Source organism: Ornithorhynchus anatinus, chromosome 3 (genome assembly GCF_004115215.2).
Source record: "Ornithorhynchus anatinus isolate Pmale09 chromosome 3, mOrnAna1.pri.v4, whole genome shotgun sequence".
Classification (NCBI taxonomy): domain Eukaryota; kingdom Metazoa; phylum Chordata; class Mammalia; order Monotremata; family Ornithorhynchidae; genus Ornithorhynchus; species Ornithorhynchus anatinus.
The window spans coordinates 60,645,601-60,659,128 of record NC_041730.1 but is presented as its reverse complement, the minus strand read 5'-3'; the positions used below and the strand labels follow the sequence as shown (position 1 = coordinate 60,659,128).

The 13,528-nt window shown below is 47.7% G+C and overlaps 1 protein-coding gene across 1 annotated transcript in view; it reads right to left on the bottom strand.

Moving 5' to 3' along the window:
- CELF4 (CUGBP Elav-like family member 4) overlaps positions 1-13,528 on the bottom strand; it is a 601,922-nt gene that overhangs the window by 164,097 nt on the left and 424,297 nt on the right. The window contains exon 4 of the mRNA XM_029061173.2: positions 6,636-6,660. Within this exon, the coding sequence (XP_028917006.1) occupies positions 6,636-6,660 (25 nt within the window). The remainder of the gene's footprint in view (positions 1-6,635; positions 6,661-13,528) is intronic.

The window sequence follows — 13,528 nt, the reverse complement described above, 5'->3', positions numbered from 1 at the left end:
ATCTAATCTCCATTTTACAGGTGAGATAACTGAGGCAGAGTGAAGTTAAGTGACACAGGTCCAGGTTTCCACAGCAGATGAGTGGCAGAGCCAGGATTAGAATCCACGTCCTCTGACTCCAAGCCTGTGCTCTATCCATTAAGTCATGCTACTTCTCACTAGGCCAATCCTCCGTCCTCTTAACTCACCCTTGCCATTAGGTCATTATTACATCCATCGTTTTATATTTATGTGGATTTTCCATGGCTCTGTCCCTCTGTGAGATGTGGGCAGAGGGCTGTAGACTCTGTTTCTCTACTGGAGCCATCTTCCTGGTTCAAAACCCTGGGAATGAGAAAGACCAAGACCCTACAGTAGAACTCCGCACAAAGGAGCCATTGAATAAATACTACTCAAGGAACAAATGGACCTTGCTCATCTACTACAACCCAGCCACCACATTCACTCCTGTACCTCCAAACTACTCACTGTTCCTCGATTTCATCTATCTCACCACCGACCCCTTGCTCACATTGTCCCCGCAGCCTGGAACTCCCTTCCCCTTCATATGCGATAGATCACCACTCTCTCCCTCCTTCAAATCCTTTCTAAAATCATACTTCTTCCAAGAGGCCTTCCCTGATTAAGACCTCATTTCCCCTCGTACCTCTCCCTTCTGCATCATCTATGCTTTTGGATCTATACCCATTAAACATTTTTTATGTTATTTGTTAAGGGCTTACTATGAGCCAGGCAGTGTTCTAAGTGCTGGGGTAGGAACAAGGCAATCAGATTGGTCACAGTCCATGTACCACATGGGGTTCACAGTCTTCATTTTACAGATGAAGTAACTAAGGCACAGAGAAGTTAGGTGACTTGCCCAAGGCCCCACAGCAGATAAGTGGCAGAGCCAGGATTAGAATACAGGTAATAATAATAATAATGTTGGTATTTGTTAAGTGCTTACTATGTGACAAACACTGTTCTAAGCGCTGGGGTAAATACAGGGTAATCAGGTTGTCCCACGTGGGCCTCACAGTCTTCATCCCCATTTTACAGATAAGGTAACTAAGGCCCAGACAAGTGAAGTGATTTGCCCAAGGTCACACAGCTGACAAGTGGCAGAGCCGGGATTAAAACCCATGAACTCTGACTCCCAAGCCTGGGCTCTTTCCACTGAGCAATGCTGCTTCCCACGCTGCTGGGTCCTTCTGACTCCCAGGCGAATGCTCTAATCACTAGGTCACAATGCTTCTCCATTGATATTCATCCCACCCTCAGCCTCACAGGACTTATGTCTATATCCTTACACCCTGCCATTTCCTCTAGATTGTGAACTTGTTGTGGGCAGGGGATGTGTCTACCAACTCTCCATTGTGCTTAGTATAGTATTGCAATATTTTGTATATTATTATTGTGTATATAATATTGTACTCTCCAATGTGCTTAGTATAGTGCTCTGTACACAGTAAACAGTTAATAAATACAATTGATTAATTGACTGATTTCCCCTATCTGTAATTATTTCAGTGTCTTTCTCCCCCTCTACACTGTGAGTTCTTAATAGACAGAGATCATGCCTACTATTATACTGCAGTAGCTGTAGAATTAGTAATAACACTTATCAAGGGCATACCATGTGCAGAGCACTGCACTATTCAACCCCTCCAGCTCCTCCTGTTCTTCCTTAAGCTCCTGGCCAGGCCTGGGGTACCAGAATGCCTGGGACCCTAGAGGCTTCTGCCACTCCAGGTTGAGCAGGCACAGACTGATGTAACCATCAGCTTGAATTGTCCTGGCTGAGGAGGCCTTGACCGGAAGTCAAGAAGCAGTATTTCCTAGTGGTTAAAGAACAGGGCTGGGAGTTGGAAGGATCTTTGTACTAATCCTAACTCCACCCTTTGCCTGCTGGGTGACCTTGGGCAAGTCACTTCACTTCTCTGGGCCTCAGTGACCTCATCTGCAAAATGGGGGTTAAGACTGTGTCCAACCTGATTAGCTGGTATCTATCTCAGTGCTTAGAACAGTGCCTGGCACGTAGGAAGTGCTTAATAAATACAATAGAAAGTTGTCTCTGGCTGTTCAGAAATCGAATAATGCGCTGAGAAGCGAGGACAGTTAAGTGGACTATTCAGACACTGGGAGCCGAAGGGCTGCAGATGGCGGCAGGCCCGGGGACTAAATAAACAGTGATTTTTTAGGCAGGAATGGAACCTGCAGGAGTGCTGGAGGGGGACTGTTCACACATATTGGGTCCAACATCATTAGCCTGCCTGGGCGGGGAGTGCGTGCTCACCAGCTAAAGACATTCTGAAAAGGAAAAATACGCCTCATAAGATCCTTTCAACGAACCAGAGGGGGCAAAGCAAACCATCTGAAGAACTTCATGCCGTTAAATGACTCACCAAACATCTGTCTCAGGGACCGGTAATTTGAAACTGATTGACTTATGATCTGATGAGAAAAGATTAACCAAGAAGTCAGGGTGGAGATGGTGGGGACTCCTGGGTGGAGGGTTGGCGGTGGGGAGGGGGATTCAGAGATTGGCAGTTGGGGGTGGGGAGAGTTAGAGAGGTTGGAAGATCAGAGATTAGTCAGGAGAGGTTGGTGAGGGCCCAGGGGAAGTTGGACTGGAGTTGGGACACAGGGTTGTTCTGGAGATACAGATTCCTGTTCTCCCTGGCAGTGACTGAGAGCAGCGGTGGTCCTGCTTGGAACAGCAGGGATCTTGGGAGATCCCAGACAAATCATTCTAGGAGTGTGCGGCTGTCTCAGGGTAGCTAGAGGTCATTTGATCCAATTACTTGCCTCTAGACCAGAAACTGACTGACCCAACTAGGATGGAAGGTTGTCTGCTCTTTTCTTAAAGGTCTCTAGGAATGGAGACCCCAAGACCTGGGTTCTAATCCTCACTCTGCCACATATCTGCTGTATGATCTTGAGGGGTCACTTAATTCTGTGCCTCAGTTACCCCATCTGTAAAATGGGGATCGAATCCTACTTTCTTCCATTTAGACTGTGAGCCCCATGTGGAACAGGGACTGTGTCCAATCTGATGAATTTGTATCTATCCCAGTGCTTAGAATAATAATAATAATAATAATAATAATGATAATGGCATTTGTTAAGCGCTTATTGTGTGCAAAGCACTGTTCTAAGTGCTGGGGAGGATACAAGGTGATCAGGTTGTCCCACGTGGGGCTCACAGTCTTAATCCTCATTTTACAGTTGAGGGAACTGAGGCACAGAGAAGTTGTGACTTGCCCAAAGTCACAAGAATAGTGTGTGGGACATAGTAAGCACTTAACAAGAACCATTATTTATTATTATTATTATTATTATTGTTATTATAAGGCCCACATTTTCCTTCTTGGTCTTACCCAAGCCTGCATCTCTCCATAGGCTAAAAGGGAAAGATGGGTGGCTGAAAAGGGGAGCAGAGTGTGGAAGCAGAGAAGTAGCATGGGGTAGTGGATAGAGCAAGGCCCTGGAAGTCAGAAGGTTGTGGGTCTGCCACTTGTCTGTTGTATGACCTTGGGCACGTCACTTTAATTCTCTGTGTCTCAGTTACCTCATCTGTGAAATGGGGAATGAGACTGTGAGCCCCATGCCAAATCCAACGGCCTCTACTCCATTCTAATCCTCCTTGACCTCTCAGCTAAGGAGAAGTACCACCCCCTTCTCCTGGAAAACTTATCCAACGTTGGCCTCACTGACTCTGTCCTTTCCTTGTTCTCCTCTTCTCTCTCATAAGAGGAGAAAGAGGCTGTTCATTTCAGTCTCCCTAACTGTGGGGCTCCCTCAAGGTTCAGTTCTGGGTCCCCTTCTATTATCCATCTAAATCCACTCCCTTGGAGAACTCATTCGCTCCCATGGCTTCAACTACTAACTCTAGGCCTGATCTTTCTCCCTCTTTTCAGTCATCTCCTCCTGACTTCAAGACATCTCTACTTGGATGTCCGCCCGTCATCTCAAACTTAACATGTCTTAAACAGAGCTCCTTAACTTCCCACCCAAACTCTGTCCTCCCCCTGACTTTCCCATCACTGTAGATCCACCACTATCCTTCCGGTCTCACAAGCCCATAATATTGGCATTATCCTTGACTCCTTTCTCTCATTCAACCCACATATTTAATCCATCATTAAATCCTGTCAGTCCCACCTTCTCAAAATTGCAAAAATCTGCCCTTTCCTTTCCATCCAAACTGCTACCTTGTGAATACAATCGCTCATCCTATCCTGCCTGGATTACTGCATCAGCCTCCTTGCTGACCTCCCAACCTCCTGTCTCTCCCCACTCCCATCCATACTTCACTCGGCTGCTTGTATCATTTTTCTACAAAAAGATTCAGGAGATGCCAACCCGCTTCTCAAAAATGTCCAATGGTTGCCCATCCACCTCATATCAAACAAAAACTCCTCACCAATTGTCTTTAAAGCACACTAACCCTTTGCCCACTTTTAACTCACCTCACTTCTCTCCTTCTACAACCCCACCCACACACTCTGCTCTTCTAGTGTTGACCTTCTCACTGTGCCTTGATGTGGCCTATCTCACCTCCTACCCTTACCCCACCTACTGCCTCTGGCCTGGAATGCCCTACCTCTTCATATCTGGCAGGCAATTACTCTCTTGCCCTTCAAAGCCTTATTGAAGGTACATCTCCTCCAAGAAACCTTCCCAGAAGCCTTCCCACCTTCATCTTTCCTGATGTCCCACTCCCTCTTGTGTCGCCCTGACCTGCTCCCTTTGCTCTTCCCTCCTCCCAGCCCCACAGCACTTATGTACATATCTGTAATTTATTTATTCATATTGATGTCAGTCTCCCCCAACCCCTAGCCTGTGACCCCAGACTGTAAGCTCATTGTGGGTAGAGAATGTTTATTGTTGTACTCTCCTAAGCATTTTGTATACTGGTCTACACACAATAAGCACTCAATAAGTAAGACTAAATAACTGAATGTGGGTCAGACACTGTGTCCAACCCGATTAGCCTGTATCCAAGCCAGCGCTTAGTACAGTACCGGGAGCACAGTAGGTGCTTAACGAACACCACAGTTATCATTAAGATATTCGGTTTGGTGGGGTTATGGTCTTCCTATCCTATAGCTCTTCAACTCCTGTCTCCCAGTGTCTCTCTGGCTCGTCTGGCCCCTCCTCTGCCTCACCCCTCCTGCCTTCCCAGGATACTGGATGTGAAGGGCTCTGCTGCTGCCTCTTCCTCTTGTACTGTTAAATTAAGTGACTTTTTAAAAAATTAACAAAATCTGCCTGTCCCTGGCTATGGTATGGATGGATAATGCATCTTCTCTGGGACCAGGGTAAGGAAATGGTAGATATGGAGCAGTCCCTGATAGTCAGCAGACAACTCCCTCCCACCTCATACCACCTCCATGAAACCCAGGCTTTGTGACATTGAACCGGGATTGACAATGAGTTTCAGAGCACTGCAACATGCCTTCTAGACAGCCCAGGCTGCTGGGATTAATTAGGCAATTCACTGGGCTGGGGGTTTCTAGAAACCCACACTGGTGGACTCCCAAGGAAGCTGAGCCTGCTGGGGTCCTGTGGGAGAGGAGTGGCCTGTGGGGGAGTGTCCCTTGGGAGTCTCTCTGGGGGACGGGAGAGGGGGGAAACATAGATGGGGCAGGAAAAAGGGGTTTAAGGGCAGAACTTGCCCACTTTGAAGCAGGAGGACAGTGCTGGTTGGTATGGCCAGAAAGTACAGAGCTCCTGACTCTGCTCCCTGACCCTGATCCCTGCAGCTGTAGAAGGTGATTCTAGGTTGCTTGGAGGAAGCTTGGGGCCAAGGCCAGGTTCAAGGGGGCACTGACTCCCTCTCGCTATTTGCCAAACTTTGTCATCATTTCCCAGATCTGCTCTCTTCTTCAACTGTTTCTTTGAAACCAGACATCCTTCTTTCAGGTCTGATTTTGTCTCTCTCTGTCTCTCTGTGTATCTCTCTGTCTGTCTGTCTCTCTCTCATGAGGTGACAGGGCCCTGGACTTGGAGTCAGAAGGGGAGGGTAATAGGCCCTCACAGTCTCATTCCCCATTTGACAGATGAGGTAAGTGAGTCACAGAGAAGTGAAGCGACTTGCCCAAGGTCACAAAGCAGACAAATGGAGGAGTTAGGATTAGAATTCACAGTCTTCTAACTCCCAGGCCTATGTTCTATCTATCCATTTTTCCATGCTGCTTCCTACTTCCACAACCTGCTCCTCTTTTCAGCCATCCACCTTTCTCTCTTAGCCTGTATGATCTTATGTGAGCCACTTACCCTCTCTGAGCCTTCCCCACCCCCACACAGGCCCAATCATCTGTAAAATGGGAAATGAGACTGTGAGCCTGATGTGGGACAGGGACCGTGTCCAACCGATTTGCTTGTATCCATCCCTGCACTTATTAAAGCCTGAGACACAGTGAGCTCTTAACAAATACCAGGATTATTATTACGAAGTGCTCAATGCCATTCTTGGGTCTGTTCCATGGTCTGCCCAGTCCGGGGTTCTCTCTCTGGCAGTGGTTGCAGGATGCCCAGAAGAATCTTCCAATTGCTTCAAACAGGAGTTTCAAACAGAAGTGCCTTACCATCGCCTTAAAGCACTCAATCACCTTGCCCCCTTCTACCTCACCTCTCTGATTTCCTACCACAACCCAGCCCACACACTTTGGTCCTCTAATGCCAACCTAGTCACTGTACCTTGATCTCCGCTATCTCTCCCCTAAACCCTAGCCCACATCCTGCTTCTTTCTGGCCTGGAACTCCCTCCCTCTTCATAAAGGACAGATGATCAGTCTCCCACATAAACAGCTTTATTAAGTAATAGATAGAGTACAGGCCTGGGAGTCAGAAGGTCATAGGTTCTAAGTCTGGTTCTGCCACTTGTCTGCTTTGAGACCTTGGGCAAGTGACTTCACTTCTCTATGCTTCAGTTCCCTCATCTTAAAGTGGGGATTAAGACTGTGAGCCCCACTTGGAACAGGGACTGTGCTTAGCAGGATAGGACTACCTTATTAATAGAAGAACAGTGTGGTCTAGTGGAAAGAGACCTGAACTGGCTTCTAATCCTGGCTCTGACACTCATCTGCTCTGTGACCTTGGGCACGTCACTCACTTCTCTTCATCTTAGTTGCCTCATCTGCAAAATGGTAATTAAATCCTTCTCCACCCTTGAACTATGTCCATGTGGGACAGGGTCTGTATTCCAGCTTTTAACCTTGTATCTACTCCAGCACTTAGAACAGTGCTTGGAACACAGTAAGTAGTTAAATTGTATATTATATCAAAAACATATATATATGTTATATATATACTTATTGCATAGTAAGTGATTCTTAAATTATAAATAGAGGAGCAGCATAATCCACTTTCCTTGCTGGATTTAGGTAACGGCGGAGTCTCTAATGGGAGGGAGCTTCTTACGTGCAAGTAGCGAAGCACCATGAGCTAGTGGATAGAGCATTGGCCTGAGAGTCAGAAGGACCTGGGTTCTAAGCCCAGCTATGCCACCTTTCTGCTGTGTGACCTTGGACAAGTCACCTAATCTCTCTGTGTTTCAGTTGCCTCATTTTTAAATGGGGATTAAGACGGTGAGCCTCACATAGTACATGGACTGCATCCAATCTGCGTAGCTTGTATCTATCCCAGCATTTTGTATAGTGCTTTGCACATAATAAGCACTTAACAAATGCCATAAAAAAGCTTGCTTTGCTCCTGTGTGGCTTATTTTACTAGGCTATTCTGGATCTCTCAGCTGTATCTCCCTCTCACCTCCGTGGTCATCTCGGTTGAGAGGGAGGGGAGACCACAAGGCTTTGGGCAGTGCCCTGACTTACTAGTACTTTCCAAATGAAGTTTCCACCACGGAAACCTATCAGAACTCTTTCAAGAACGGAAGACTGATGCTAAGGGATCGCTGGGTAATCAGAGGCAGGAGAAGCAGGTCCCAGGCTCCCAGCCTTATTCTCAAAAAGCCACTGGAGCCCTCTTCTGGTATGCCCAGGTCAGGAACTATGGATTTACCATGCTCTTCGGTATAGCATGAAGGATTGGATCGACACCAAAATTCTCTAACCCCTTAGTGGAAAACTTAGTGGGAGAGCCTACTATTGCTTGAAAACACCCAGAGGGCAGGTCTTGTGAGTTTATCACGTGAGAAGTACTGTGGTCTAGTGGAAGGAACAGAGGGCTGAGAGTCAGGGGACCTGGATTTTAATTACAGCTGTTCCACTTGCCTACTGTGTGATGTGAGGCAAATAACTTAACTTCTCTGAGCTTCAGTTTCTTCATTGGCAAAAGAGGCATTAAATATTTGTTCTCTTTGCCCCTTAGACTAGTGAGCACCATGTAGGACAGGGACTGTGTCCTATCTAATTATATCAACCCCAGTGGTTAACACAGTGCTTGGCACAGAGTAAGTGTTTAACAAATAACACCATTATTTTTAACTTGCTTTGTGCAGCTCCAAGGACCAGGGGTGAAGGTGGCAGGTCTTGGAGGCAAAAGGAAAGGTCCCCGACTGCCTGATTGTGTTGTGACTGAGGGCACAGAGTCCAAGCTTCAGATCTCAGAGTGCACAGCCTGGAAAATGTCCTCAACCTCACGCTGTTTCTGGATTTAAATGAGGCTATCTCTGTGGACGTGGAAAGGAAGTGTTGGTGAAGTCAGGGCCAGCTCTGAGGGTCAAGGGAATTCTGAGAAATGGTGTGTCTAGTGGAAAGAGCACGGGCCTGGGAGTCAGAGGATCTGTTTTAATCCTCGTTCAACCACTTGTCTGCTGTGTGACCTTGGGCAAATCACTTAACTCTGTGCTTCAGTTCCCTCATCTGTAAAACGGGGATTAAGAGTGTGAACGCTACGCGGGACAGGGACTGTGTACAACCTGATTAGCTTGTATCTAGCCTGGTGTTTAGTACAGTGCCCGGCATATAGTAAGCAGTTAAATACCATAACAAAAAAAAGGACAGAGATAGTGAGTAGCGCCAGCATCCCTCTAACCTGGGATTCTGTCTCTGACAAGGCATAAGGATCTTTGGAGGAACACTGTGATGGCTGCTTCCAATTGTCAGCCATTCTAGTGACTAGAGATGGATCACCCAACATCTCTAACTTTCTCCCTCTACATAATTGCTTAGCTTTCTTTTATCAAAAATCTATTTAGTAGTTCAAATCCTTCTTAAATCAGAAGTCTCACTTCTTCCACACCTGATCTTTTAGGCCCACCGCCTAATTTCCTCATGCAAGTGGGTTCACTTGCATGGTTGTGGTAGGGTCCCCCCACCGCCCCTCTCTCCCTGCCAATCTCCTCATGTGTTTCCATTCACAGACACGTATCTATCCACCCTCTGGCTTCCTCCCTTCCTGTTTAGGTTAGGCTGACATGTATGATGAATATGTGTGTTTCTCTTGCAGCCTCTAATAAAGTGGAAGCCCTGAACAATGCTTTAAAAGGATTAGCCTAGGCTGAGACAAGGAAGAGAAATTGTTCTCTAGAAAGTCCTCACAGGAGCTGCTAGGCTGGTGCACTTCAGGAGTTCCAGCCTCCGGACCTGAACCTAAAATTCTCATTTTCATTCATCCAGCAGAGCCAGTCCTTCCTGATCCCAATAGACCTGAACAGGATTGGGGTAGGGGGTTGCAGAGGAGCCATCTCTCAATTAATCAATGGCATTTATTGAGCACTTGCTTTGTGCAGAGCACTGTACTAAATGATACAGTAGCATTAGTAGATGCAATCCACACACTTCAGAAGATTACAGTCTAGTGAGGGAGATTAGAACTGGGCTTCCCGGAGGAGTGGAGAGGGAATCCTGGGCTGGAGCTGCCTCCTCTGGGGTAACCCCTATGCTCTTCTATGGCTGGAAAGACTGGGTCGCTGAGGCCTGGTAGCCATTCTGGCTTTAGGAGACTGAGGGGAGTGGTTCATCTGATCCCCACAAACCAGATGGTGGTCAGCTTGGCATTTGGGAGAAGGATCTGTTTGTCACTGCTGGCTCTGCTGCCCAGACATCTACTCCCTGGCTCACAGGCAGGCCAAGGCTCACCCTTCTCTTCCTTGTCCGCAAAATGAGGTCTCACATGCCTCCCCCCGCTTCCTCTGTGCCATGCTCCATCTTAACCAAAGATGGGTGTGCACCACCCCCCACATTTCTGAGGCCTCAAGGAGACTGCAGGTGCCACCTGCCTGGAGGCAGGGGGCTGTCCATGATGACCTTTGTAGGTTCCTCCTTCCAGCACAGCATCCTGGGATGACCCCGAGGATCCCTTGGGCTCCCCACTCCCCAGCCAGTCACGGTGAGGGAGGTCTAGGTACATCCCAGGTGATGGTGGAGGCTGCTCAGCACTATGGGGGCTCACGATCAGCCGTCAACATTCCCGGGCCATTGTCTGACCTCTGCCTTTGCCAGAGGATGGAAGAAAATTGGTTTTAGGAAAGTGCCGGAGATTGCATCTTGTGAGACAGGCCCCAGCACCTGACACCAGCCACCTTTCCTTCTGATCCATTTCATCTCCTCCTGGAGAGGTTTTTTAGTTTTTTTTATTATTATTATTCATTTCTCTTAGGATTTCTTCTCTTCAGTTTTGAAGAGCCCCCGGGAGTCTGTCTCCACCGCAGCCCATGCTTCATCACAAACTGTCTCCCACCATTCTGTTGTGACCCCAAGGGACCACCACCCCTAGCCTTAGGCCTGTCCTCTCTCCTCGGCTAGTGCAGCTGGTTCCTGGGGAGGAGAGGACGGGGAAGCAGAGGCGTAGCCCAGAGGAAGGTTCTAAGAGTTCCTTCTCGAAGGGTTTGAGGAACTGTCATGCGAGTCCTGGCCAGGTCCCTGGGGAAGCTGGACTGTATGCCCATTAATGGGCAGGGATTTTCTCTATCTGTTGCCGTTTTGTACATTCCAAGTGCTTAGTACAGTGCTCTGCACATAGTAAGCGCTCAATAAATACTATTGAATGAATTCTGGGGACCCATGGGGTGATTGGCAGGGTTTCTGACTTTTGGTTTAACCCTCTGAGCCTCCTCTTTTCCAAACTGGGCCCGGTCCCTAACCCCTCCCAGTTCCCATCACGCCGATTGCTCTGAACTCTTGAGATACCCAAAGTCCTTGTGGGCAGGAAATGATGTGGGCAGGAAATAATAATGATAAATAATAATAATAGTAATGGTCATGATAATAATTATAATAATATTTGTTAAGCCCTTCCTATGTACCTAACAGGACACTAAGCATGGGGTAGATACAGTGTAATAAGGTTGGACACAGTCCCTGTCCTACATGGGGCTCCCAGCCTAAGTAGAAGGAAAAAGAGGTATTGAATCCCCATTTTACAGATGAGGAAAGTGAGGCACAGAGAAGTTAAGTGACTTGCACAAGATCATTCAGTTGACAAGTGGCAAAGCTAGGATTAGAAGCTAGATCTTCCGATTCCAGGCTGGTACTTTTTTCATCAGGTCAAGCTGCTTTCAAGACACAGCAAGCATAGGGTTATCATGCCAGGAGGCAGGGTGATCACTGAGTTGACCTCTCAGCCTCCCAGTGGCGTGTCTAAGAATGCCCTGGAATCTCTCTGTGCTTCCTAATCTTCATCCGTAACCTCCTGTCCTGCAGAGTACAAACAGCTCTGGACCACTGGTGTAAAAACACTTTGGAGAACTGGAGAGTGTGCTATAGAAAGGCAAGGCGTTCTTGCCTGAGCACACACAGGAGAAGGACTTGAAGAAGGGGACAAATTCCTCCTGGCTCTCCCTATTGGCCCTCTATTAGCAAGTGCCACAGACCAAGACTTTTTAAGCTCAGTAAAGAGACAGAATGTCCATTTGTCTTTCAGCCTATCCATCTGCTATTTATTCTTTAGGGGTCTGGGGAGGAATAGAGGGAATGTGGGTAGGTTTCTGGTTATCCCTTTCTCTCCCCGTCTCTCTTTTGTTTTCTCTCTTTCTCTTTCCTTCTCTCTTCACCTCCCTTTCTCTTTCTCCCTCCTTCATGCTGACTGTCCTCCTCTTTTCCCTCCTCTCTTTCTCTTGCTCTCTCTCCTCTTCAAATGCATCTATGCATGTTTTTGAAGATTCAAACTGACTTTCAATCCATGCAGATGCTATCATACCTGAGGACTGTCACCTTAAATCTTGGAGTAATTTATACTGAGCAGAAATCAGGAATTTTAAAAAATGTGTTCTGATGTTCCTTCCAAGCACTCAGGCTGTCCCGGCCTTGGCTTCAGGAGGTGGGCTCTGAAATGCTGGCCACAGAGGGGACTGTGGCACAAGTATGTGGATGTGGGTTTGGGCATGGGCGTGGGCTATGTCCCTGTCATTAGACCGTGTCCTGGACAGCCAACCAGGCTTCCTTTCAATCCCACTGCTTCCCTAAGGTTAGATAATAATAATAATAGTACTTGTTAAGCACATACAATGTGCCAAACACTGTTTTAAGTGCTGGGGTAGGTACAAGCTAATCAGGTTGGACACAGTCTCTGTCCCACATGGGACTCACGGTCTTAATCCCCATTTTACAGATGAGGGAAGTGAGGCACAGAGAAGTGAAGTGACTTACCCAAGGTTACACAGCATATGTGGCAGATTAGAACCCAGGTCCTTCTGACTCCTGGGCCAGTGCTCTATCCACTAAGCCATGCTGCTTCCCTGGCTACTCAGAGATAGCTGACCACCCAGGGGCACTAGAAGCACCACCACATTCCCTGGACACTATCACAACCCAAAGACACCGTCACATTCCCTGGATACCACCATTTCCTACTGGACAGCACAACACCTCCTGGACATTATCAAAACCTCTGGACACCACTACTTCCTACAGGACACCACCATTTCCCACTGGACACCATCACATCCCATGGACACCATCACAAGCCATGGACTCCATCAAATCCCCTGGACACCACCCCCTCCTACTGGACCCCACCATATCCTCAAACACCCTCACATTCCATGGGCACCATTAAATCCCTTGGACATCATCCTATCCTACTGAACACCACTGCAGCCCACTGGAACAGGGAGGAAGCTGACTTCTGGTAATAGGCACCTCAATAGATCACTTAGAATTCTTCCCTACTGCCATGCAAGGTGGCTCCAAGCCTCCTTTTCTTTAATTAGCATCTCAGAGAGAGGGCATCTGTTTTCCTGTCCTTTGAGTTCAGACATGTGAGGGCACAGTGGTTCAGACCTCTCTCCCCACCATCAAACTGTCAGCTCCCTGAAGGTGGGGGTCCATGTCTTTTCTTCCTTCAGTGACCAAACCCCTCCACACTCATCCTCTTCTCTCTGAATACTTATCCTTCACCAGATAGGTAGTTCCTCTGTGCCAGGGGCCTTCTCTTCTCTCTTCCCCCGTCCTTACTTCCCTAGCTGTCTGTGTCTATTCTGTTCTTTGAACCTCACTACTACTCCCTCCAAGGCAGATGTTGTGTCTTTTCCTCCCTCTGTCCTTCCCCCACAGTACAGGCAGGGCCCCACCCACATGAGGCAGCGTGGCTTGGTGGAAAAAGCACGGGCTTGGGAGTCTGAGGTCATGGGTTCTAATCC